Source organism: Acanthochromis polyacanthus, chromosome 3 (assembly GCF_021347895.1).
Source record: "Acanthochromis polyacanthus isolate Apoly-LR-REF ecotype Palm Island chromosome 3, KAUST_Apoly_ChrSc, whole genome shotgun sequence".
Classification (NCBI taxonomy): domain Eukaryota; kingdom Metazoa; phylum Chordata; class Actinopteri; family Pomacentridae; genus Acanthochromis; species Acanthochromis polyacanthus.
In genome coordinates this window covers 20300399-20325592 of record NC_067115.1, presented here as the reverse complement: position 1 = coordinate 20325592, position 25194 = coordinate 20300399, and the positions used below count along the sequence as shown (strand labels likewise).

General features: G+C 42.0%; 1 protein-coding gene across 1 annotated transcript in view; it reads right to left on the bottom strand.

Annotated features, from left to right (window-relative positions):
- usp43a (ubiquitin specific peptidase 43a) overlaps window positions 1–24659 on the bottom strand; it is a 146433-nt gene extending 121774 nt beyond the window's left edge. The window contains 3 exon segments of the mRNA XM_022199008.2: window positions 10652–10810; window positions 23718–24091; window positions 24094–24659. Of these exon segments, the coding sequence (XP_022054700.2) occupies window positions 10652–10810; window positions 23718–24091; window positions 24094–24316 (756 nt within the window). The 5' untranslated portion in view covers window positions 24317–24659.
- Between the last annotated feature and the right edge of the window lie 535 nt (window positions 24660–25194).

Here is a 25194-nt window from a genome sequence, read left to right as displayed (position 1 = left end):
CTTAGCAGCTCAGCTAGCAGCTCGGCTAGCGAAAAGTATGGGGCAGCTGGCCCCCCGCATCAAAGTCTGCCCTAACGTGCTTTTGCCCCACACTGACCGGCTCAGATAGTCTCAATGAGAGAGCTCGCGGCAAAACCGGTGTTTTGGCGCGAGCTCTCACGCGATTTCGGAACGAGATTTGCTTTCTAGCGTCCTGAGATTTGGATACAGACCACAACAAAGAGCGATTGCCAGGTAATGTGGAGGTTTTCGTTCACTTCTCATCTCTAGTATGTTGTGGGACACTCATTGAGACTATCTGAGCCGGTCAGTGTGGGGCAAAAGCACGTTAGGGCGGACTTTGACGCGGGGGGGCCAGCTGCCCCATACTTTTCACTAGCCGAGCTGCTAGCTGAGCTGCTAAGCTGCCTGCCTGGCTAAATACTGGAGCTATGTCGAAAATTCATTTCTCCATCACTCACATGTATGAAATTACATATGGAAACAGACCCCAGGTTGAAAAAAACCGAAGTTCCCCTTTAACTAACAGAAACCACCACAGCAGCAACATGCTCTAAAGACTTTTTTCCCCATCAGTAAATGTTTTCGCCCATTTCTGCAACAGTAACTCTCTTTGAAAAACGCATCAAAATAATAGACATATCAAAAAAAAAATAAAACAGACTCCAGGATTTCTCTTTCATGAACCCTCGCTCTCAGCTGGGAGGAATTGGTGGCATCTCGAAAATGTCACTTGCAGTTAAAATCAGGTTGCTGGCCGAGTGGAAGGTGGTGGCTGTGGCAGGGGTTACGCTGCTTTGATGTAAGCCGTGTGAGATTGAGAGCAGGAGGGAAGAAGCAAGCTGAGCAGTGAAGGAGGGAGGGTGACCTGATGATGACTGAAGGCTTCACAGCAGAAGAGCTTCACCTGGATGTCACACAAGCACCTGGGGGAAGTCAGTGAGGGTTGTCGGTTGGTCACTCTTCCTCTCCATCACTCAGAGTTAGATCAAAAACAATACTGTACGAGTTGGAAAAAAAAAAAAAAACAAGCCACGTGAGGGTCAAAACAAACATCAGTCTGGTGATGACCTGACCAGACAAACACGGAGTATCACGAATGGAAACGACCATCTGGTGCATCAGATGCTCATTTCAACGAGCCTCACACAGCTTTGCCTCAAAACAGACTTTTTGGTCTGTTCTTGGCTGGTTTAACAATATCTGTGAAGTGATTAATGACATCGTCTGGAAACACAGTGGACATGCATGCTTTCTACCAACTGTGAAGGAAAAATACGGAGGCCACCTTCACTGTTGAGTGACAAATACATTTCAGGCTGACTTTTATTCAACGAAAATTGCCATTACTTGTGCAGTCATTTGTTGTAGGTGCTGTTTTGTGGCGGGTCTGTCCTGTCAGTGGTAGTGGTAACAGTACACAAAAGAAAGTAAGCTGTGTTTGCTCAAGGACAAGATTTTATCCACGATTGCCCAAAGCTTTGGACACATTTGAAGACAAGCTGAAATCTACAGGCAGGTCACATTTAAAGATGCTTTCAACCAACCTGACTTCAGAGCCACTAACAACTGGTAATCTGATGGAAGACTAAAGAAGACGAACAAAATACAGCGTGCCTGAGATCCTGGATCGAAAGAAATACAAGACTGAAAAGCCTACAGAGTGAACTGAGGGTGAGTGAAAACAAAGGTAACTTCAGGTAAAACTTCACACTCCATTGTATGTTCATCTCAGCTGACACAAAAGAGTCAGCTGAGATGTGTTGCAAATATCAGCAATGTTTAAAACAAAAGCTTATGAGATTGTCTGTGTGAGACTGATTTTCAAGGCTTAACATCAGAATTACACTGATTATTTTCTGCTCACTGTCCAGACAGACCCAAACACAATCCAACTTGGTCTGATAAGTCACATTCAGATACTCAAAACAAATTCTCTGTGTTCCCACCTTAATCAGACAATCACACAGCAAACATCTTGAAAAACTAAAATATTGTGTGGTCTGCTCCTGGCAACTGTTCATATGTTTGTGAAATATTAATATCACTTCCAGCTTCATCTCTGTGAAATAAAGCTGTTTCTAATTCTCAGTTCTGAAAGAGCCACTTTCACATTTGGATACTATTTAAAATCACAACAGAGAAAAAAATGAGTCATTAAATTACTTTATAAGATTGAAATACAACTAAAACATTTATATTTTGGCCTCCAACACTTGCATTCTGCAACAGCTATACTTTATTTGACTGAGTAAAGAAAAGTATTTTAGTTCAGTTTTTGCTAAAGAAACAATGTCTAAAACTCTTAATATTACCAAACCCACCTTTATCTCCAATCCTAATCTCTCCTAACAGCATTTTTGACTGAAACCAAGCCGGCAGATGTGATATCAGAGCCTTGACGTCCTGGTGACTGACGCCGATGAGGGAGACACCACATCAAGGTCCCGTCAGCCTCCCACTATCACCCGACCTGTCAGCTGGATTCATCTCATTTACTGACATTTGCTCTCCACCTCCCATGAAAAACTTGAGCCAAAAACTCACGCGGAGCTATCAAACTCACTATTTCTGTCCCTGTTGATAACAGGGCTCCCTCGCTTTACCACAGCCACTAACCCGATTTCAAAGCCTGTGCTGTTGGCTCTGGAGCCTGGAGATTTTTTCTCTCCACAGTCAAGCCTTCTGGGGCAGAAAGGCCAACCACTATCGACATTTAAAATCGAATAATGCATACATAATGCTTTGGCACTTGTGGTACTGCTGTCCATAGGGTGAGGCACATGAGGTTTTTAAATGCACATGCTCCAAATCCCACTCATAGGGAACCCTGAGATAAAAATGTAACTGTGCTCCATCTGCTCCCTCAATAAACACAGGGAAATATATGCCACTTTCTGATAACATGAAGTGTTAGTTTGTTGATTTTTCTCACCAGATATATTATAATGCCATCTGAGAACTGCTGAGGCCTGCGGGTATAATGTAATACCCTACTCATGAGACCTTTAATATCATGTAATCTGCCATGGCCTCAAGCCATAGGCAGCTATGTTCACCACTGAAACCGGTAGGTCAAGAAAAACAAAAACACCTTTCTCGCTTTTCTAATGCGTGCTGGAACACAAAAGCTGCCAGTTTAACCACATGAGCCAATGAGAATTACACCAATCTGCTCTTTTCTTCATATGTTTTAAAAAATATATACATTTAAATAACTACTGTGGAAGCCCTCGAATAGAAGAATTTTCATGTTTATTTCAGTTGTTATTGTGCACAAATTCAGGTCTTCACTATGGTCTTCTGTTAGCCTGTAAGGAATGCTGCTGATGTGGAGCCAGTGAGGCGAGAGGGAAACCAAGCAAGTTCAGTGAGGTCCCATTGGAGGGAGGATTAACATTACTGAGCTGCCTGCCTGTGTGTTCACAGTCTTGTGTTATGTAATGTTTCTTGGGTGAAGCTGCTGGACTGGTCACACTGCTTGTACAGCAGGTGATCTGCACAAACAAGGTTTCAAACACTGGCAGACCCTTTTGCATGCCAAACTACAACCAATCTGCCTCTTTAAAAAGTTATGTGCAGAATAAAATGCACTGAATCCTGCACATCAGCCCCCACACTGCATACTGATTTACCAGTTTTCTGAGCGCACACACAAACAGAATCCATTTTATGCAGGAAATTATTTTTATATTTACTGGGTTTTGGTTCACACCTAGCAAAAATAAGCTTATTTTGTTTTTCTGCATTGTATGTTTTGTCCTCCTTCATTTGCATACACAGCAAGTCAGCCACAATTGCACAGCCATGGCCGAAGACAGCGTCCCTTCTCAACATCACAAAAACTGCTTAGGAACAGCTGAACATGACAGAGGCCAAGGTGTTGACCCAGACATTTACCAGAGAATCCACTGTCACCGCAGAGCCCAACAGGTCAGAAGTGTTTTGGCAGCACAAGAGGGCTCGACACAATATAAGGCAGGTGGTTTTCATGTTGTGGTTGAGCTCTGTATGTTAGTCTGTGGAACTGGGACTCACAAAGACTAGCTGTCTCTCTGAGTCTAGCTCAAAAATCAATCAATCAATAATTCCATCCATTCCCTCTGTAAACCTCCTACCACATCCAGGCTTGCAAGTGGGTTACAACCTATCCCAGCATACATTAAGTGAATGGCAGCCCAGATTGGTCAGCAGTCTATCACGGACAGTTAATCGTATCTATCCTCACACACTTACAGATACACGCAGGTCACAAGTCAATAAATATCCACATATATGCTCATATTGGCTCAACATTCAATTAAAAGTAGATGTGCATTTCACAGAGGAATGTGTTTTGAAGACATCTCCAACAATAATGTGATCGGGCTCATGTTCCCTGCTCATGTTTGTATTTATTCTGCTGGTGTATGTACATTCCGCTACACATAGTACATACACCTACGCCTCGTACCATCCAATAATTGCCCAAGTTGTTCCAATTATGTTCACAGACCACAATAAGTCTCTGGTCATTGAGCGAGGTAAGAAGGTGAAAAACAACCATGAATATGTACTTGTTTCAAGAGTAACTCATTACACTTGTTCCCTGAGAATTTCAACACATCTCCAGAGAACAGAAATCACCAGGGGAATAAAAATGAAACCCGCAAAAATGTCACAACATCAGAGGGCTGTCACAAAATGTGTCAAGAGAGGCAGGTAAAGAACAGGTTGTACAGAATAAAAATGCAGTTCCTGCAATGACAGGGTGTTCTCCCAAGGAGAACAAAACATACGTTTTTAGGAGACTGAGTGTTTCACAGGCATTATGTTGTTAAAGTAAACTTAACAAAACAGGCCACTGACAGACTGATGAACTGATTGGTCGCATATAGTAATATAGATGCTCTTTCATGCAGAAAAGCAGGACAGGAACACTGCCATTGAAACTGCTTAAACAGGGGAAGTCGATTCATAAACAAAATGTTGCATAAGAAACAAACTGAGGTAGGTTTGAAATAATGAGCTGATTAATGAATTAGTCAATTTTGACAACTGACTGACATTTTTTTTAAATTATTTTTGATTGAAAACAATTGTAGAGAGCACAAAGCAGTTTTCATACTACTTGAGTTAAGACATAAAAACACTTATTAAGCAAGAATACAAAACGTATATGTATGATCTGATACTGCATTAACAAGTACTCCAAACAATAGCACAAGATGTATATGTGTGTGTGTATATATATATATATATATATATATATATATATATATATGTTTTGTTTTTTTCCCCCCCATAGGAACAACAACAAAACAAAACACCTTCCTCAGCTCACAAAATTAGTAGAGAGTATTTCAGCATGTGTATAACAGGACAAAGAATAGTAGTACCATAAAATGTAAGAAAGGCACAAGCCGACATATTTAGTTGGGTAACACTTTTAGTTCGAAAAAGTTGGGTACAAAACACTGCCATTTCTGGTAAAAACCTTTCTGTGCATCCTCTTATCGTGTATTTTATTTTCTCAAGTTTTAGAAAAAACATCTTGTCCTGGAGCCACAGGGAAATGGAGGGACATCTGGCAGATTTACAATGCAATAATAGAGTATGTCTTCCTATTAAGGATGCAAAGGCCACAATATCCCTTTGTGCCGGATTCAGTACTACTGATGAATCAGGAATCCCAAATATGGCAATAAATGGAGAGGGCAGCAGAGTCACTTTAAGGACTTTGGAAATAATTGCAAAGTAACTGGACCAAAAACTGTATAGATCAGGACAAAGAAATAACATGTGTCCAAGATGACAGGGAGAAACTGACTGACAATTTTGTCACTGCAAACTAAACAGTTTTTGGTACTGAACAGCTGATCAAACAGCTAGAACATTTAAAGGCGGCACCTCAGGCATTTATTTTCTATTTTCTTACATTGCATAATTAAAAAACAAACTGGTGGAATAACTGAGAAAATAACTGGTAGAAAAATCAAGATCATGAGTAGCAGCAGTAATCAGAGGGCTATGGGTTTAGGGAGGAGAAGGGTAAAGGTGAACACCAGGCCAAGGTCCCATTTGCTAAATGTCTGTGGCATTGACAGAGACATTGTAGACACTGTTAGGTTTCTGTCAGCTCATCATGACCTGTATTGTCCTACATCTGCGGCTGTAACCAGACAAAGCAATCAAAGTCACTTTCCTGCCTCTCTCCCTCTGCTAAACTCAGCCACCACTCCATCTTATTTCCTGCCTGCCCTTCTGCACTGCCAAAGGACTAATATCATCCGACAAATTATGTGTCAAAGGCACTAAAAAGGCACTTTTATGTGTTTTATATTTGAAAAAGAAAAATATAAAAGTGAGCAGCCATGGAACATGAAATACTTGAATAAATGTGAAAATAGCAAGCAGAGCACTCATGCGGTTGAGCCAGACAGAATAAATGTGTGTGAATGGAGAGGTTAGACTGACATTTAACTTTTATTTGGGGATTATTTAATGTAATTCTAGGGTTTATTAATGAAGTGTGAAGCGCAGAGACTAGTATGGAAACGAGTGTTGTGTCATTAATGGGAGAGAACTGTTCTGTTTTGTTGTAATTAAACTGAAAGTCTGAAGTAATCACAAAGCAAGAGAAAAGTATAGATTAACTGCCGCTTTTAGACAATTATTTGAAATGAATTCTATCTCACTTCATCCCACTGTATGAATGAGTGGAATGACTGTAAACTAAATACGAGCTTATTTATGTCGCCGTTTTTTTATTTTTTTTTTATCCAGCTGTTTATTTGGACACAGAGGAGTTCACCAAATATCCTAAACCCACACAGAAGCATGTTTGGCTTCCATATTACAGTAATATAACCATGAGCACACCATGAATGAAATCAATTTGCTGGAATGGGGAAGAGCATTTCATTGCAAAAAAACAAAAAATTGACATGTTCGCTCATCGCATGAAAAAGCCAGCGATTTTTTTTTCTTCATCTCTGCCTCATAGTAGCCGTGGAGGAAAGCCGGCTTTTATGATACCATGATTCACTGGCAGCCTAATGAGAGTCACAGCCGTAAGCTGTTTACGTTGCATAAAGGGTGCCTCTATTAGCGCTGCTGTCAGAGTGGGGGAGCTGGGCATCGGGTGGTGGCAGCGAAGAGACGGTTAAGGTAATAACGATATACTCATTTACTAAAAGGACTGGAGATTTCTCAGCTGGCGTCAAGGCCCAGATTGGTGTCAGAACCAGCAGCGCCGCCGGCAAAAACTCCTAAGCAACAGGAAGAAACTGGATGACACTCAGCAAATGTAATTAAACACAAGGGTTTGTCAGTGGGTGCTGATCACAGCATGTCTTCGTACTCAGTAGTTGTTGTACTGTGTACACACATACACACACAGCTAATCAAGAGGCCCAACAAATAAATGTGCTTAAGTATCGGAGAACACATACTCTGCTACAGCCACTTATTAATCACTGATACAGTAGAAAGCCATTGGAAACACAATTCAGTTTGTTAACACTAAGTCTAGGTTGGTGAGCACGAACAGATTTGTTCATGAAATTTTTCTACCATCACATCATCACGTATAGTTGCACCTGTCAGGAAAAAGAACATTGAAATGAAGGAGTAATCAAGGTTCTAGTGTTACAGACCTTGCCAATGAATGTGGCAGAAATGAAACACGGGAAGTGCCTGTAGCGCACTTTGATTAATATGCGTTCGTTTCCATCTGTTTGAAACAGAGAAAGAGACGAGACACAGACAGAGAAATCAGTAAAATGCACTCCAATCCAACAAATGTAACCACCAATGACAAACTTTATTGGCGTCTGGTTCTCGGTGAGCATTAACATCAGACTGACGATGGGACAAAAAGTCATCAACTCAGCCATGATGCGTCTGCCCTTCATTTCCTCTCACCACATCACGTCTAATCCTGGCTACAATCCAAGCGCAAGGTTGCAAGGTGAGCATCATACATCAGAGACAGAGAAAAAGACACGAAGAGAGAAAGATGTCTGCCGTTTCAACAGCTTCTCCTTTTACATGTCACAGGAAGAGTCACTGCACACAAAGGGTCATTTCAGACCAAGTGGGTTTCAACTCAGCTGCAGGTGCAAGAACGGCACTCAGAGCGCCGCAACTCTTCACAAATTCAGCTTCACTTAGAGCTCTATTCTGGGAGTTTTGGGAGCTAGTGATGGGCAAACAAACTCACTCACTGGAAATGCTTTACTCCTGTGAAAATGTGAAGTGATGTTTTTAACTGAAATTGATGTTATCACTTGCCTATAGAGTGGACCACTGGGGAGATCGGTTATAGTGAGCTTCAGATAACAAGGCTGGCTTAATTCTTAAGTACGTCATAGGACTGTATCCCAAAGTGATGCACTACACTCACCGAATAGTGTTTTCAGTTTTATATGCAGCACAACTCCGCACCCGACGTTGGATCATAATCAAAGTGCCAGGTGCAGTTAGATGTGGAGCATCAGATTTTCATTTCTGCCAACTGTGAATTAATTTGTGCAGTAATGAAAAATAGGGACACATAGCGGAAGCCTGACGTGAGACAAGCTGGGAAACTTTAACCAAGAGACATCCCTTTGGGTTTCTGTCCAAATTCTTGCTGGTTAAAGCTGATCACAGCTCATTATAGACAGCATCGAACATTTCAAAGAAAATGAAACATGTTGAGAGAGATGGGGGCATCTGGACAGCTGAAGGAGTGAGACATGTTGTGTCTAAGACCTGTTAAAACTGAACAGCAAGAGGGGCAGTCTGTACTTCAGCGTGAGGTCAGGATACCTTTGTTTGCACACATAAGATTTGTGTGTGTGTGTGTGTGTTGGGCCTTCGGGAAAAACTTAAAGCAAAAAGCTAGCTGCTGTTAACAGGCAAGGAGCAAGTATTTTTCCACACACCAACACAGAAATGAAAAACACTTGATTGAGGAAGGTGCTAAGAGAGCTACGGTGATTATCTAAAAGCCAGTACCCTAAGCCAATCAGCCACAGCATCAAATCCATGTAATATAGTGTAGGCTCCCCTAATGCCACCAAAACAGTGAGGCATTGTAGCAGATCATTTGGATCCTGTTAGTTGCAGAGCGGGGCCTCTGTGGATCAGGCTTGTTCTTACACATCCGCTAGATGCACAATTAGATTTTCAACTTGGGAGTTTGGCAGCTGAGTTAACAGCTAGGGCTCCTGGTCATGTTCCTCAAGTAAGCAGTGCTGGGTCACACGAGTGCGCTTGATATGGAACAATGTTTAGTTATAAAGTAGCATCCACTTGAATGCAAGCTTTTCAGCAGAAAAATCTATTGTAGCACCACGATCAACATCACGCACTTCATCCGTCAGTGGTTTAAATGCTGTGACTCATATTTATTGCGCCAAGGAACGCTGCGGAGTTACAGCGCCCTCCGTAATTATTGGCACCCCTGGTTAAGATGTGTTGAAAGCCTTAAAATAAACACAATTTTTATTGCAGAAGCATACTCTCATACTGAAAATTGTAGAAAAATGTATTATAGGAGAAGATTAGAAGCTGTTTTGTCGGCAAAAGGAGGTTGCACAAAGTGTTAACATCAGGGGTGCCAATAATTGTGGCACAGATGATTTGATGTAAATGAATTATTGCTTAATGTGTGATTATTGCCCCACTGAATAAATGCACTCAAATTAACTGCGTTACTGGAACTATGACAACAAGTGAACACTATGTCACGTGCCTGCTGATAGTCACATGATTGCAATCCCAGTAGAAATCCACTGCTGCAGACTTGTCGGGACTTATCCGTTGGAAATGATATAAGAAACAATTGATTAAAATGTGGATGCGTTTCTGAGTCCCATCAATTCCTGCCGTCTGCTACATATTTAGGTCACGTGATTCGGTATCCATAATGCATAACACACGCCTGTGCTCAGTGCAAGGTCATTTTGTTTGTGTGTACATCTTTATTAAATGGCCACATTCTATGTCGCCGTGATTTCTGGTCATCCATAACTAAGAAACAAATGCTGCATTTAAAAAAAATTAAAAATGCTGCATTTCTGACAGTGTCATCTGTGGGAATGAACAGCCATGCCGGAGCACTATGCTCTCTGAGTGCTTTTCTAGTTTAGGAATGTTACTGACCTTTAACATTCTCGGGTCTCTCCAGAAAAAGAAAAGCATTTAGCTCATACATTTTTTTGTTACCCAAGATCTTTCACTAAAGGTCTGAAGAAACTAAACATATCCCTACGTACATTTTGTTTTGAGTTTTAAAAAAATCAAATAAGATATTACCAGCAAAAGGACAACCATGGGTAAGAACCCCGAGGCTTAAGGTGGGCTGTTTTTCACCCCTTCTTATCCAACTATTAAGCATAATGGATAAACTTATCTTAATTAGACACTATCATTTATTTATCTGCTCCATCTGGTAAGCTCATTAATTAATTAAAGCCTGTCAAGTTGCCAAGATAAATCTGAATCGTAGAAAAAACTGTGACAAAGTTGTCTTTAGCAGTTATGTAAGTTGCACAGAGACACGAGATATGTGCATGTATTTGTGCAGCTTATGATGCATCTATTAGTCAAAACAAAAAGCACATTTATCATTGCAAGACAGGAAAGAAAACCATTGCAATAAACACCAGCGATGGGGACTCACCTTGGCATTGGCTTTGGTCTTGCTGCTGCTGCTGCTGCTGTTGTTGTCAGCTGTGGAATTAGCATCTTCATGAACTCGGTCCAAAAGCCAGAGGAGGAACTCGAGGGCGTCGTGCTGAGAATTTCCCCGAAACTGAGAGCCATATTTGGCCACTATGCTCTACAGAGAAGAGAGAAATCACAATTAGTCTGTCACTCTGGGTGATTTTAAAGGGCATTAAATGCTGACATCTTTCCTGACTAAATGAGATCGCACTCACATGGAACACAGGAAGCCATCATTTGTGAGTTAAGAGCTCGAAGGCCTCACAAGAGAGATGGAAAAATGATGATGCATTTCTGTCTCATCAGTTAGCACCGAGTCATTGAAAAACATCTGTCAGACATTATTTGGCTACGATAAAATCATGGAATAAATTGATTTATCAGTCTCTTTGGAGATTAATCTCAGGAAAAAATAGAATCAGGACATGTGGGGGCAAAATTATTTTTTACACAAAATTTACTGGAATGTCTGATTGATGGAACTACAGTAACAATTACTTCCATTATTGATTAGTCTGGCTTTTTTTCCCTCAAAGAAATGATTCATTTGGCTTATAAAGTGTAAGAAGATTTGAAGATGCCAGAATGACAACAGCAGCTAACACCCAAATAAAACTGTTGTTGTAGAAGAAACAAGTAAATACTTTGATGCTTAAAAAAACAAACAAAGATATTAAGATTTCTATTTTTGGCATTGTAATGTTTTAGAAAAATGGTTCTCTGAACACAACCACACACTGGAGCTCAAAGGATGACTCATGCAAAAGATACACACACTGACAGGTGTTACTAGAAAAAAAGACAGCCAATCTGTTTGATTCAATTATGAGAAAGGAGTAGTGAGTTTATGAGTCAGACAGTAAATGACATACACAACTAATGACTGCATTAGCTTTACACTGGGTGGCTATTTCTCTGCCTCTGTGTTTCTCTCTGTGTGTGACTGACAGGATCCAGGCTCTGCTCCGCTCATTAAAAATCCCCACATCATACCTGCAGTATCCCAGTATCTAAATATAAACACAGGAGAGAGCCCCCCCACATCCTATCTTACAGAGACAGCCCGCTAATGAGCTTCATCACTATGAGGGAGCACTGACAGGGGATGAAGGGATGTGGGACAGATGGAGAGATGGGGAGAGGGAGCAGTGGAGTAAGGGAGGGATGCTGGCGAAGTTTCAAAAGACCGGTGAGTGTTCTTCCGTCTCTCTGTCAAAAAGGATAGCACAGTTGTGGCAGGCCTGAGAAACGACGAGTGCTTAAAGACGGGCAGCAAAATAAAAAAAAGGGAGCGAAAATCCATGGACGACAAAAGAGGAATAGAGAGATTTTCTAAAGTTGCAATAGCCAGACTGAGTCAAAGCTCAGAAACCTGCTGATTAAGCGGTTAGGACTTCACTGAGAGGAAGAAATGACTTCTACGCTCTCCTCATCTCTGCTGTTTTCTCCCCTTCGCTTTTCTGAGCAAGTGTGTGAGCCACAGCTAGTAATGGTAGTTTAGCTCAGCTCTTTGATTATCCGTGTACAGTGTTGTCTCTCTGAACATCTCTGGTGTGATGCGCCACACAGCCTCAAAGCAGCAAAGTTGTATTCCCAAGCATCAGTTACCTTTTGAAATTAATTTCTTGTATAAAGGAGAAATTAAAGGAAGGAAATTCTCAGGACTGAGGCTGGCCTGAGACACAAAAGGAAAGAAAAGCAGGTAGTTTGAGACACTGATTTCCTCTGTAAATACCAGCAGCGCTCAAAGCTGACCTGAGCATCACAATGGTAGGATCTTAAGTGTTTGTTGAGTAAACACTTCAGAAGTAGTCAAGGAGAGGATGAAGGTGGGTGGAAGGGTCAGCTGGAGGAAGCACTGAGCTTATTGTAAGAACTATTGATCAGTCTAGACGAAGAATCCGATTCTCCGCCTACACTTCACCAGGCCTCACTCGATGAGGGGGAAACAGGGAGCATTTCTTTAATTGTTTGTAGCTTTAAGCAATCTTTGTTTCATTTATTGTAGGTGCTAAATTAGGAAATAATAGAGCATGTCAAACAGTGTTGCATTGGATGTAAAACTTCCAAAACAGTACGCTATTAATTTTCTGGAAAATTCAAAGTTTTCAGAAGTATATTCTTTATCTCAGAAGTTTCCATCAAAAGAAAGCCTCCAGTCCCATCTCTACTGGATTTTTGATTATTAGACAGTAAAACACTGAATATTGATATATCAGCAGATATAACTTCTGTATATTTATGAATACATTGAAAAGGGAAAATAAAAATGCCATTATTTATTAACATTCCAGCAATGTGATTTACAATCTAGTTCGCAATTTACTGCAAAGACACCACCATCTGCTCCACACATGTACTCTGCTACATGTGCTGAGTGTATCGTAAAGAAATGGAGTCAAAGATTGATTTCATTCCTTTCCCAAACATCATTTTCAGCGTCATGACATGTACAAAGAAATAAATACATATATTTTATATCAGACTATATGTATATATCTGCAACACGCCAATATTAGCTGATAACATCGGCCAACAGACCGCGCTCTAAAAACAATATTTTATTTATTTGGGTTCAACTGGGTTAGGATGATATTAAACAGAACTCTCATTTTTTGGGGACCAATCAAAACTCTAGTTCTGAGTAAACCTAGTTACAGATCAGTACACTGGAATATGAGGCCTAATTTGTAGGGGAGGCAATTTATTTTTAGTAGATTTTCTGTTTTAGAAAAGGTTTGGAGACTGTCAGCTTCAAAAAACAAAGAAAAGAACAAAGAAGGTAAAGGCATTAGAGGAAGATAACAGGTTGATAAAAAGCAGCCATAAACCTGTGCAGTCTCCACAGCAGGGGTCGTGACCTCATGTAACCCATCCCCAGACGTCTGTTTCACTGTTGTATCTCACTATCTTTACTTCACCTCACACCATTAACGCCCCCCCCGTGCCCTCTCCCCCACATCAATCCTCCCACAGTGTAAACAAAGATGGATCAGAGTGCTGGCAGGACAGGAATTGACTATAAACATACATCAACCAAATGACCCTCCTCTCTCCCTAAAAAACCCATTTACACCACCTCACCTCATCACAGTGCAGCCTGCCAAACAGGCCTGGCTGGATTCCTTAGTGACAGACAGAGAGTGATACTGACAAAGTATTTCAAGGCATACTCTTAAGAGAAACAGCACAAGCTCTTGTTTTCGCACACCAACTACCCAATCTCCCTCTTACAGGTTCGACTGGAACGACACTGGATAGAATCTCTCATCACTGGCTGCTCCATTTGTTGTTTCATTTTTCAGTGGCCTGGTTCACCTTTGCTGTTGGCAGAGACCAGACATGGGGTAGCTATCACTCACAGCCTCCATTCTCTCTCCTCTCGTTCTGTTTCTTCAGTCCTTTTCTCTCCGACACCAACACACAACCTCACTGTCCTCTTTCTTTTGGCCTCTCTATTATCTTTCGCCTTCCTCTCTATCATATAAGAACCATTTCCTCCACTAATCAGCACCAGCTGAGCTCCAACAAGCCCGGCTACCGCTGATAAACACACACACACAAATGAGCCTCTTTCGGCATTGCAGCACCTGTCCATCCGGGTCTCCTCCTCCTACCGTCCTTCCAACTCAAATAAGATTCACCTGCTCTTTCCCGTGACATCCTCAGCCTCACTGGATTCACTTTAAGAACAGCAGAGGTATTTATGCTGATACGTGCTACACATTGTGACGCTGAGAAGCTTGGAAAACCTCAGATAAAAACAAGCAAGCAAGTCAAGACTGATCAAAGCCTTCGTGTCCGCAGATGTCCCTGGCGTGGGATTTACAGTCGATCTGTAAAACATAAGAAGGGATGAGATGCGATGGGAATAATCGCCTCTGAATGGTTTACAGCCCAGGAAAATGCTCCTTGGGTGCTGCTGAAGCTGAGAAATTGATTCTTTGAGGATTCACAGCAGAGGCTGTAAATTCACTACTATGTGCACAAACCAACAGTCCAGGAGACTGCATCTGTCACACCTTCAAAAACCTGTACTAACATACATGCTGTTTCCATGTGCCAACATGAAGTCCAATCTTTTCCTATGATTGATTGATTTATTCCCAAAATAAATCATGGTGGGGACAATAGCCCTAATGGAATATTGTAGTGCTTGCCGATAGAGCAGCAGACACACTTTTCCTTGTGTTCCTTGATTGTGTGTTGTCACAGCGGTGCAAGTATAACAGAGCGCGGCTCACTGAGTCGTGGGAATGTATGCTGCTTTCCAACAGCATATGGTGGCTCTGTTACCTCACTTGTAAGTGGTCTACCTTGCGCTTTATAAGTACGAGATGAAGTGTTCGAAGCAATATTACTTCCTCTTCAACAGCTGAGGTATCGACACTATTGCAGATCTGTGTTCAAGTATATGACAGAGAAAAATGGATATTGTATGCTGAAGAAAAAGAATAAAATTGTCTGACGTCATACTGTTCACACTGTGAAAATCTTCCCAAAAAAGCCTCCCATCTGCTCGGTTGAAAAAGTGCTGCAATCAAACTAAAATGAGAAGCAGCCCCACTGTGGATTTCTGTGCAACGCAGCACTGACAGTCCAGGTGGTGTACGTCCCAACTGCTTTGTGTGTGAGTACAACGTATACATCTTCAGCGCCGAGAGCGAAAATGAGAGCAGCTCTTGAAGGAGAACGGAGAAGAGACAAGGCAAACAAACCATCAGTCTCACTGCCCCTGCTTCACTGTCACACACCTGTACTCCCCAAACAAACAACACTAGTTAAAGCACCAGGCTTCATCTTTCCAACTGAGCTCCTCTTGTTCCTCAGAGCTGCATCCTGTCAAGCGTAAAAAGACGAGGCTCGTCTCTACAACTCTTAAAAAGTAGCTACTGTGTTGTTAATCCTTCAGGTCAGGAAGAAAAAAGAAAGCATCTTCATAGAGTTAAATTGATGCAGACAACTTTTTGGGCCCAGCAATAAAAGGACACTTCATCTTTGCAGATTTTATCAACATCCAATGTGCACTGAAGCAGTTATGGCAAAGTTGGACATTCTGACCTTTGAATACAGCACGTCTATTAGGTTTGATCTCTATCATTTGTGAAAATAGATGCATTTGGGAGCACAACGTATAATCATAGAGGAGGAATTTTCACCTGTGGCTATGTGAATTTGATGAGACTGTCCAGGGGGAAACTTTGAAGTAAGTTCTGAATTGATAACATGAGCATACAACCACACAAGACAGCAAAGAAGTGGTACTGTACATGTAGTGAAAGGGTGAACACTATATGAACACTCTCAGCTGGGATGTTTGCTGCTTTGTTGTGCCGTACCTGAGATTTTAGGGATTGATAATGCATATTTATCTCCACAGATGGTATAACAGACCATAACTCCATAATTCCAATGAGAACCTCTCCTGTAATCATTTACACCAAGTTACAACATTAAAACCACTGACAGGTGAAATGAATAACATTAATCATTGCATTACTATGCAGTGTGCTGGGAAACTTTTTGGTTCATGTGGAAGCTATTTTGACAATAAGCCAATAACGTAGTCTTGCTTAACCAGCCCGAATTCTGTAGTACATAATGATCTGGCTTCACCTCATTACTAGTCTGCTATATGGAGAAAAAAACTCTAGTTTGTGTATATTTCTTTAAACAAATCTCAGTACTATGAAGTATGCAGGTTTCGTACAAATACTGATGGGTGGAATTGCTTTGATTGAACATATCTGGAGACACTGCTATCAAAAAGTGGATAATTCACCAAAAACAATAGCAGGGCTGCCTTACTGCATGATTCAAGTCCTTTGCAAAATTGAAAATTTTCAATGGGTTAGCTTAAAGGTTGTTATTTCCCATGATGAAGTGGATTTTGAAAGAAGATCTTACATCCAGTGAGTCAGACTACACCAATCGAAACTAGGGCTGCAACAACGAATCGATAAAATCGATAATAATCGATTATTAAAAGCGTTGGCAACGAATTGCATTATCGATTCATTGTGTCGCGCGATTCATATGTCACTCGCCATGTCTCGGAGCCGTCTACTTCACCTGCAGAGCGAGTTGAACAGAGCGAGGTGGAGGCAGAGCAGAGGAGGTATTTTCAAAGGAAGAGTAAATTCAACAAATGAAACATGACCAGCACAGAGAAAACAGTTTGACCGAAGTCCTCAAAAGTGTGGGAGCATTTCACGCTTCACAAAACAAAGACATGCTGCGTGTCCACTACATGCGAATCCGCGCATCTGAAAATCGCACTGATGTGAGCGTGCCACTACATGGTCACATGACCGCGCTTTCAGCTTGACGGTCAGGTAGATGAGTCTGATAAAGACAGCGGCTCGGCCGCAAACTTTCTCGATTGTTTCGAAAACACTTAAGGGAAAAGTATTTCTAAAGCATTTGAGGCGAGAAACAATCTGTGCAGCAGCTGAACCTGTCCTTGTTTTAGTTCACCGATGGCTAGTTTAGATGTTTAAGGACAGCAGAAGAGTCTACTTTATGCAAATGAGCTGCTGGTAATTACACCGGATCGCAGCTGGAAACGCACCAACCGGACCAGCATGCCACATGTGGTGTGTTGCATCTCGTGGGCACGCACCTTAAGTCACTGCATTATCCTACATTTGTTCCCTTTTAAAGTGAGGAAACACAACATCAGTCTCTCTGGTAACTTGTCTGATGCTAGGGTTTGCTTATTAACTGATTAATGACAGTGATGGGGCGTGTGTGACTGTGACAGATACGTTTTATTTCACTTTCATCAGCTAAAGCATGGTTTGAATATGCATTATAAATAAACATAACTTGGACACTATAGAGGTAATAATTTGAAGATTAAGCCTCAAGTTTTAATTTTCAGACAGTCTGAGTGAAGACACTGGTCTGTGTTGGAGTGAGGCAGGATGAATTACATTGACAGTCTTCATGATGAGAAAGACATCATGTCCACCACAGCAAGCAGCTGTCTGACTGAGAGCATCCTCAACATGATGTCACTGACATGAGGCCTCTGATGGTTGAAGACGAGGGCTTCACTACAATGATCTTATTTGTTTTGTCATTCCAAATCTTCTATTTCTGAATAAAGAGGCGGAAATTAAAAATGTTTTTTTATCCGATTCATCGATTTATCGAAAAAATAATCGGCCGATTAATCGATTATTAAAATAATCGTTAGTTGCAGCCCTAACCGAAACACTGTTCCAGTGGCTTCTCCGGCAGAATAATGCGTCGCCTTCGCACCGCAAAAACTGCTCAGAAAACTGACCAAGAGCCCAAAGCATTAACCCTACATCCAAACTCGCCAGATCATAATCTGAGCATCTGGAGGATGTGCCAGACCAAGCTTAATCTACAGAGGCCTGACTCTGCACCCCACAGGACCCAAAGGATCCACTGCCAACATCCCAAAGCCAGAAACCACAGGACACCACCAGATGCTGTTTGTCTATGGCTTAATGGATCAGAGCCATTTTACTGGCACAAGAGGATGAGGCATGTGGTTTTAATGTTGTGGCTGATCAGTGTAGATTCTCCAGAGATGAATAAAGTATTTCAGAGAATTTAGAAACTCATGAAAAAAGAACAACAACAACTAGTGTTGAAATAATCTGGTGATTCACATTTTTGTTTTTACTGGATGGGACAATGCGAGTTGTTGCAACAAAGACTGACACTATGCATTGTGGGTAGGCCCGTTTCTGACATATAACTATTCAATCTGATTTGGAGCATCAGTGTCATGTTTTCCAGCAATGAATCCAACAGTAGAAGATTCACCTAACAATTAATTGTTGATTTATGTCCCTGCTGCATCTTTGTAAACAGCCTGAGGGCTCTGGTATCTTCAGCTGAGACACTGTGACTTCTACTGACAGGTTCCTAGTCATTACCTAGTCGCAAACAACAAAAAGTCAAAAAAGTACACTGAGAGCAATTAAGAACAAGTTTGCCTTCTCACTCCTTTGCAGGCCAGTGCCTCTCTTTAAATGTGAACACATTTGGCAATAATGATCAGTTGTCTAAGCTGTCCGTCCCTTTTACTGATTACAGACAACAGGGGGTCTTATGAGGATCACTGAAAGGACAATACTTTTGTTTACCAGCAATGTCTTTCCCTCCCTCTCAGCCTCTGAGTGCACACCATTGGAGGCATCTCAGCAGGGGGGATCCTCCTTTCCAGGCTAAATTCACCTGCTACAGTAAACCTCCTCTCCCCAGACAAACAAATCGCTGTGCCAATGCAGTCGGGCGAGGCAAGAAAAGGGGACTGAAGGGCATGTTTTCTGTTTTTATTACTCTTTTCAGCTGTGAGAATATTAGTTCAAAATTGTGGAAGGACTGAATACTGCCATTTAAGCATACACAGAACATTCTGACATTAAGGTTGAGGGTTACTATTCAGTATTTCATTATGATAGCCCTTCAGAGGACTCGATTATCATATTTTGCACACTGTAACAAGAGCCAGTTCAACAGAGGTGCATACACTACCATTCGAAAGTTTGTGGTCACTAAGAAATGTCCTTATTTTTGAAAGAAAATCAGTTTTTTTCAATGAAGATAACATTAAATGAATCTGAAATGCAGTCTACACATTTTAAATGTGGTAAATGACTATTCCAGCTGGAAACGGTTGATTTTTAAGGAAATATCTATATAAGGGTACAGAGGAACATTTCCAGTAACCATCACTCCTGTTTTCTAATGGAACATTGTGTTAGCTAATGGTGTTGAAAGGCTAACTGATGATTAGAAAACCTTGTGCACTTATGTTAGTACAGGAATGAAGTGTGAGTTTTCATGGAAAACATGAGCATTTCCTGGGTGACCCCAAACTTCTGAACGGTGGTGTATCTTAAATAATAATTCAGATTTTTCTTTTCAGTCAAGGCCTCTTATCCTTACTCAAAATACTTTACAAGTCATGCATATTTTCCCCATCATAAATATTTTACTCCATGGTTCTCACCAGGATTTTTTTACAGCGTAACGGCAGGTCCTCCCGCACGCGCATGCGCAACAGCCTTCATTAAATCTCGCGAGCGGCCAGCCCAGATGTCAGCCAATGAGCGTCACGCAGATGCTCCAAATGCTCGTTATTTAGGTCACTATTCACCATACATGGCATCACGGAAACAACCGAGACATGCTAATTGTAACCCCGAGATTGGAAGCGACTCTTAATTTTAGACAGGAACGGGTCAATCGACAGGAAAGTACGGCTGAGGTGGGGAGGCATAAATTAACCTAGATAGGCACCCAGTCGATAAAAACAAACGCACATGGCGTTATCTGACAAAATAACAGCGTAGCGGCCTGTTACGACAGCGTAGCGGCCCGTTACGCTGAAATGCGCTGGCGAGAACCCTGTACTCTTTTAAAAGACTACAGAGACGTGAGTTAGAGATGTAGCATGTGGCAGGAATATAAATCTTAAGTGTATACAAAACAAGTCAGTACACTCCAGTACAATATCACTTAAATGTCAAAATAATTCAAAACTGTATCACCTCTCAGTAAACGCACTATTTAGCTTTTGACAAGTAGAGTGTTTCTTGTGATGAACAATGTAAAACAAATATTTTAACAAGACTATTTAAAATACAGGTCCCAAAGCAGAAATTTAATGCAACAAAAGTGAATAGACATGTGGCTACTAACACACAAGTTAGAAAACATGTGATCACTGAAACAAAACTGAATGCAGTTGTGATTTCTTATTAGCGCAGGTGCATGAAAACAGTTATAAAATGACCTGGCAACACCAGAATTTTCCAAGTTTTGGATCTATTGGTTGTGTATAAATCATGGCTTCACATGGAAAAGAACTGCCAAAGGAACTGAAAAATCTGGTAGTGTGACTTTACAAAGACGGAAAATATACAGCAAGATCAGTGATCAACTAAAAATCTGTTAACAGTTGCAGCAGTAATCAAGAGGCACAGAACAAACCACAATGAGACGAATTAGAGCCACAGCAGTCGTCCTTCTAAAACGACACCATGGTTAGTGCACTACTTTCACAATCTAACTGAAATAAGACAGGCAAGTGCTTCAGACTTGGCAAAGAGTTTCTATGACAGCTCAGATAGTGTGATGGACAATAACATCAACCTCTATAGATGGCATCAAGAAAAATGCTCTTGCATACTCATAAAATTGTAAGATTAAACTTTGGTTAAAAAAAAAAAAAAAACACGAAAAGGAGCCTGATGAGTACTAGGAGCACATTTTTTGGTCAGATGGGAGCTAGCTAAATTTGTTTGTTTGAAACTGGTCCAGACTACCACAGTGAACACATAATCCAGGCAGTGGAACACGAAGGTGGGAGTGTGATGATACAGGGCTGCGTGAGTGCAAAAAGTGTAGAGGAGATTACATTTATAGATGGCACCATGAACGTCGGTGGAAATACCAAAACATTTGGCAGAACCGGAATATTTCAGGATTATAACTATCCAAAGCACACTGCCAAAATCATATAAGAGTTTCTAACAGAAGGAGGAAAAAGTGAAAACTGTGACCTCACCAAGTGTGTCACTTGATTTGAATCCAAAAGAACACCTTTGGGTTTTTTTAAAGAGACAGCTTGAACAACATCACTCCTCCAGCAAAGAGCAACTGAAAAACCAGTCTCTGAAGAATGCCAGAACATCTCTACAGAGATGTCTGCAATACTGGAATCCTCCATGCTGAGATGGAGACTGTCATTAAAGGTAATTGAGATACAAATTAGAAAAACACTCAGAGAGCACAGTACTCCACCAAGGCTGCTCAGTAGTTGTATCAATTCCCATGTCTGAAATCTTGCTGCCAAGATCAATTGGTCCTCGCGTCATTTCAGACCTTCCCTGAAAATTTCACTCAAATCCGTTAACCTGTTTTTGAGTCATGTTGCTAACAGAGAGAATTGTCACATAACTCCACCGAGACTCCAACTCCTTGGCGGAGTAAATAAAAAAAAAACAAAAAAAAACAAGATCAAACAAACAGTTCTGAATGTCAGTATTGAAATTGTTGCTGTTAGAAGTGACACAATTACTGTAAGGTAATACAATGTAGAATCAATTAAATTTTGATTCAATTTTATTTATACAGCACAGATTTACAACATATGTAAGGCAGCTATCTGCCTTGACCGGTTGGGTGAGAGTGGGGATGAGGGGGACAGGGATAGCATGAGGATCATTTGACATTTGGTTGCTACTGGACCGAGGTACGCTCACTTCTGTTGCACACTGCACCTTCATGCAGCTGTCTAGCATTAATGAGCATAAATACATGAATCCTAGTATTTCTCAGATCAACCACTACCTTTATCTTACAGCTTCAGAATGCATTGGATTTGTTCATATAGGTTTTTATTTGCCACTGACTTATGGTTGTGGAGGCAGAACAAAGCCGTATCCAAACTCACAGACATGAATATCAGCCTCCTCAACAATAAATCCCACTTACACCGCCTCTAGAATGATTGCATGTTTGAGAGTGTGTGTGTGTGTGTTTGTACACATATTGCACACCCCATCACCTACAACTTCCCCTAGGCTATTGATGCAACAGAGCAGTTACTCCTGAGTAAGCCTGCTGGTTGACTATCATCCAGTGAGGCCAGAGGGAAACCGAAAGGCCCTGCAAGCCCCAACTCTCAACAGTCAGGAGAGACTCCAGCAGCAAGAAGCCCTTTGTGTGCGCAAGTGTGTGATCACTTCATGATTTAAAACTCTACGAGTGCAACGTGGTCTCCACACTGCATATATTTAACAGCATATTAGATGGGAATGCTTGTCTTCCTTCACACATCAGAGAATGCAGACAAACCACCTGAAGTGCCAGAATAGGGAAGTTGAGCAGTTACTGCAGTCTGAGTGTAATTAGTAACTACATGGCATGCACACACAGAAAACTACCACGAACTCAAACAAATAATAATAAAATGTTGAAACTGTGAGGTAAAGTGTTGCCGTTTTTATCATTCCTTCCTTTGCATGACTAATGTCTGTCTCCTCCCCTGAAGTCCTGAAACTCAGTTTGTGTGCTTCAGTTCACGGAAATGGGACGCGCACATTGACCATTGCCCTCTGAACCACATTCATTCTAGTTCACACCTTAAGTTCTCATTCAAATATTTGTTTTGCCAACACACACTGTGAGAGTTCTTAATAGTGCTTACAAATCCCACAAAATCCTCTTGACAGGTGCCTGCTGGGCTGGTAGCAGGAGACTGGATGCACAGGTTTCCCTAAAACCATTATGAATGAGCACTGAGACAAACAAACTCTTGGGCTGGTGGTTAACTGGAACTAGATTCCCACGGAAGGGATGTGTGGACATAATGTCACCCTAGGATGATAACACTTCTCAATCCTTGGCTGGAATAACCTGGGTGGTGGCCCTGGGGCACAAACTTCCAGCTGAGCCCATGTATTTTCTGCCTTTCGGTGTGGGATATCTGTGTTCACATGGAGTGCAGCACAGACAGCAGACAACTCAAGATAGCTTAATAATATTTGCCTAGTGGCCACTTCAGTGCTGGAATACTGTCAAACCACAGGTCTGCTGATTTAAAATGCCTTAAGGTGTCATGATTGTTGGTTTCACTGTGCTTTAAAGGGAGCACATTTCCTGACAAGTGTCCATTTAATGATATAACACATAACCAAACTGGCACTGCAGGTAACTTTAGGGGTTGCAGGACCACATGCAATAAATATTTCTCACCTGGTTTGAAGCAATTTAAGAGGGGATTTATTGGGTTTTACGCATGAAAATGTGCATTTAACTGCAATATTGGTTACTATACCCCAAGAGGAACATTTGGTAAACTTGCTTTAGAAATAAACTCTACCACTAGGGTAAGAATCATCTCCTGAGTGGGTCAGTAGAAACTTAAGCTTGCCCAAACATCATCGTCCACTGAGGTAAAGCTTCAGGCATAAACACATTACCCATGTAGCCTAATAAGTAAACACCGTGTGTGCGCGCTCTGTCCTCACCTTGAACTCCACGGACAGCTGCGGCGTGTATTCCAGCGTCCACAGCCCCCGAACCAAAGACGCCAGCTGCTCGGTCACTTCTCCCCTGGCGGTCTGCGGCTCCTCTCCTCTCACCTCCCCGTTCAGCCTCCTGTGGCGCGTATCCGACCTGTACTGCTCCAGCCCGAGGTACTCGGCCAGCAGGTCCGTGTTGCTGAGGCACTGAACCACGGCGTTCATGAAACAGGTGTTGCCGTGGTTCTTCAGTCCCAGCACCCCGGGGGTCTTGTCGCCGTAGCACCACGACAGTCTGTCTTTCACCGAGCCGTGAGAGGAGGACACCGTGGAGCTCTTCTTCACGGCTCCGTCCCTGTAGTCGTCTTTGAAACCCCCGAGGCGCTCTGCCCGAAGCCGCCGTCGTCGTCCTCTGCGTCCGGCGGCGCCGCGTCGCCAAAGTGCGCCAAAGTGCCCAAAGTTTTAAGGATCCTTCCCATGAAATTCCCAAAAGACCGCAACGATTTCCTCCTGACGAACCCCGTTTTGTATTTCTTCTCCTTTCGCTTGGTAGTTTTGGGTTTCATGGGCTGCTTCCTTACCTTGTTTTCCTTGCGGGTATCCATGGCTCTAAAACAGAGAAAATGAAACAGACAGTGGAGTCGCACCTGTCTGCTAGGCTGTCTACCCCTCCTCTTCCTCCTCCTCCACCGCTTCACTTCTCTCCACAAACCTCACACCGCTGCGCTGGCACCGACTCGGTGCCAATAAGGCACATGATTCCTGATATTACTCCCTGGGCATCTCCTGGTGTCACCAAGTCCGCGCGTTTTGATGGCTGACGTTCCCCCAGCAAGAACTACAGAGATGAGCGGCTCTCCTCCCTCCACATCGCAGGTTCAGTTGTTGCACTTCCTCATCGGCGGCTCTCAGCGCTGGATCGTGCGCCTGGCGGTCTTTTGACTCTCCCTCTCTCTCTCTCTTACTCCCTCCCTCCCTCCTCTCCAGTCTGTGGGGCAACCATGAACTACTTGGAGGATCCTGTCTAACGGCCGCCCCTCAGACAGGAATTTAATTAACCTGGATTACATTACTTAGTCATAGTTTATCACACTTGAAATGCGCAAACAATGAACAGTGGTGCCATTCATCCATGCTGGACAGGAATTCAACTTTTGTATGTGTGGTTCATGACTCTGGGAACAAGGAAGTTGTCTAATGAGTGTCAAGCTCTGTAGCCTTTAACTGCCCCCTGTAGGAACAATTACACTATCACTTGTCATCTTCACAGGATGTCAAGGAAATTGGCAATTTTTTTGGATGATCCTTCTGGAAAACCTAAAAACCCATACAAATTCAGTGTGACAGATGATTAGAAAACTGCTCAGTGACCTCCACACAAATGCAGATGTTTGTATGCAAATTTGTGGATCTGACCCAACGGCAGCTGGGTCAGCTACCAGTCCCCCACTGGTATTCCATCCCTCCCTTTACCCCTACTACA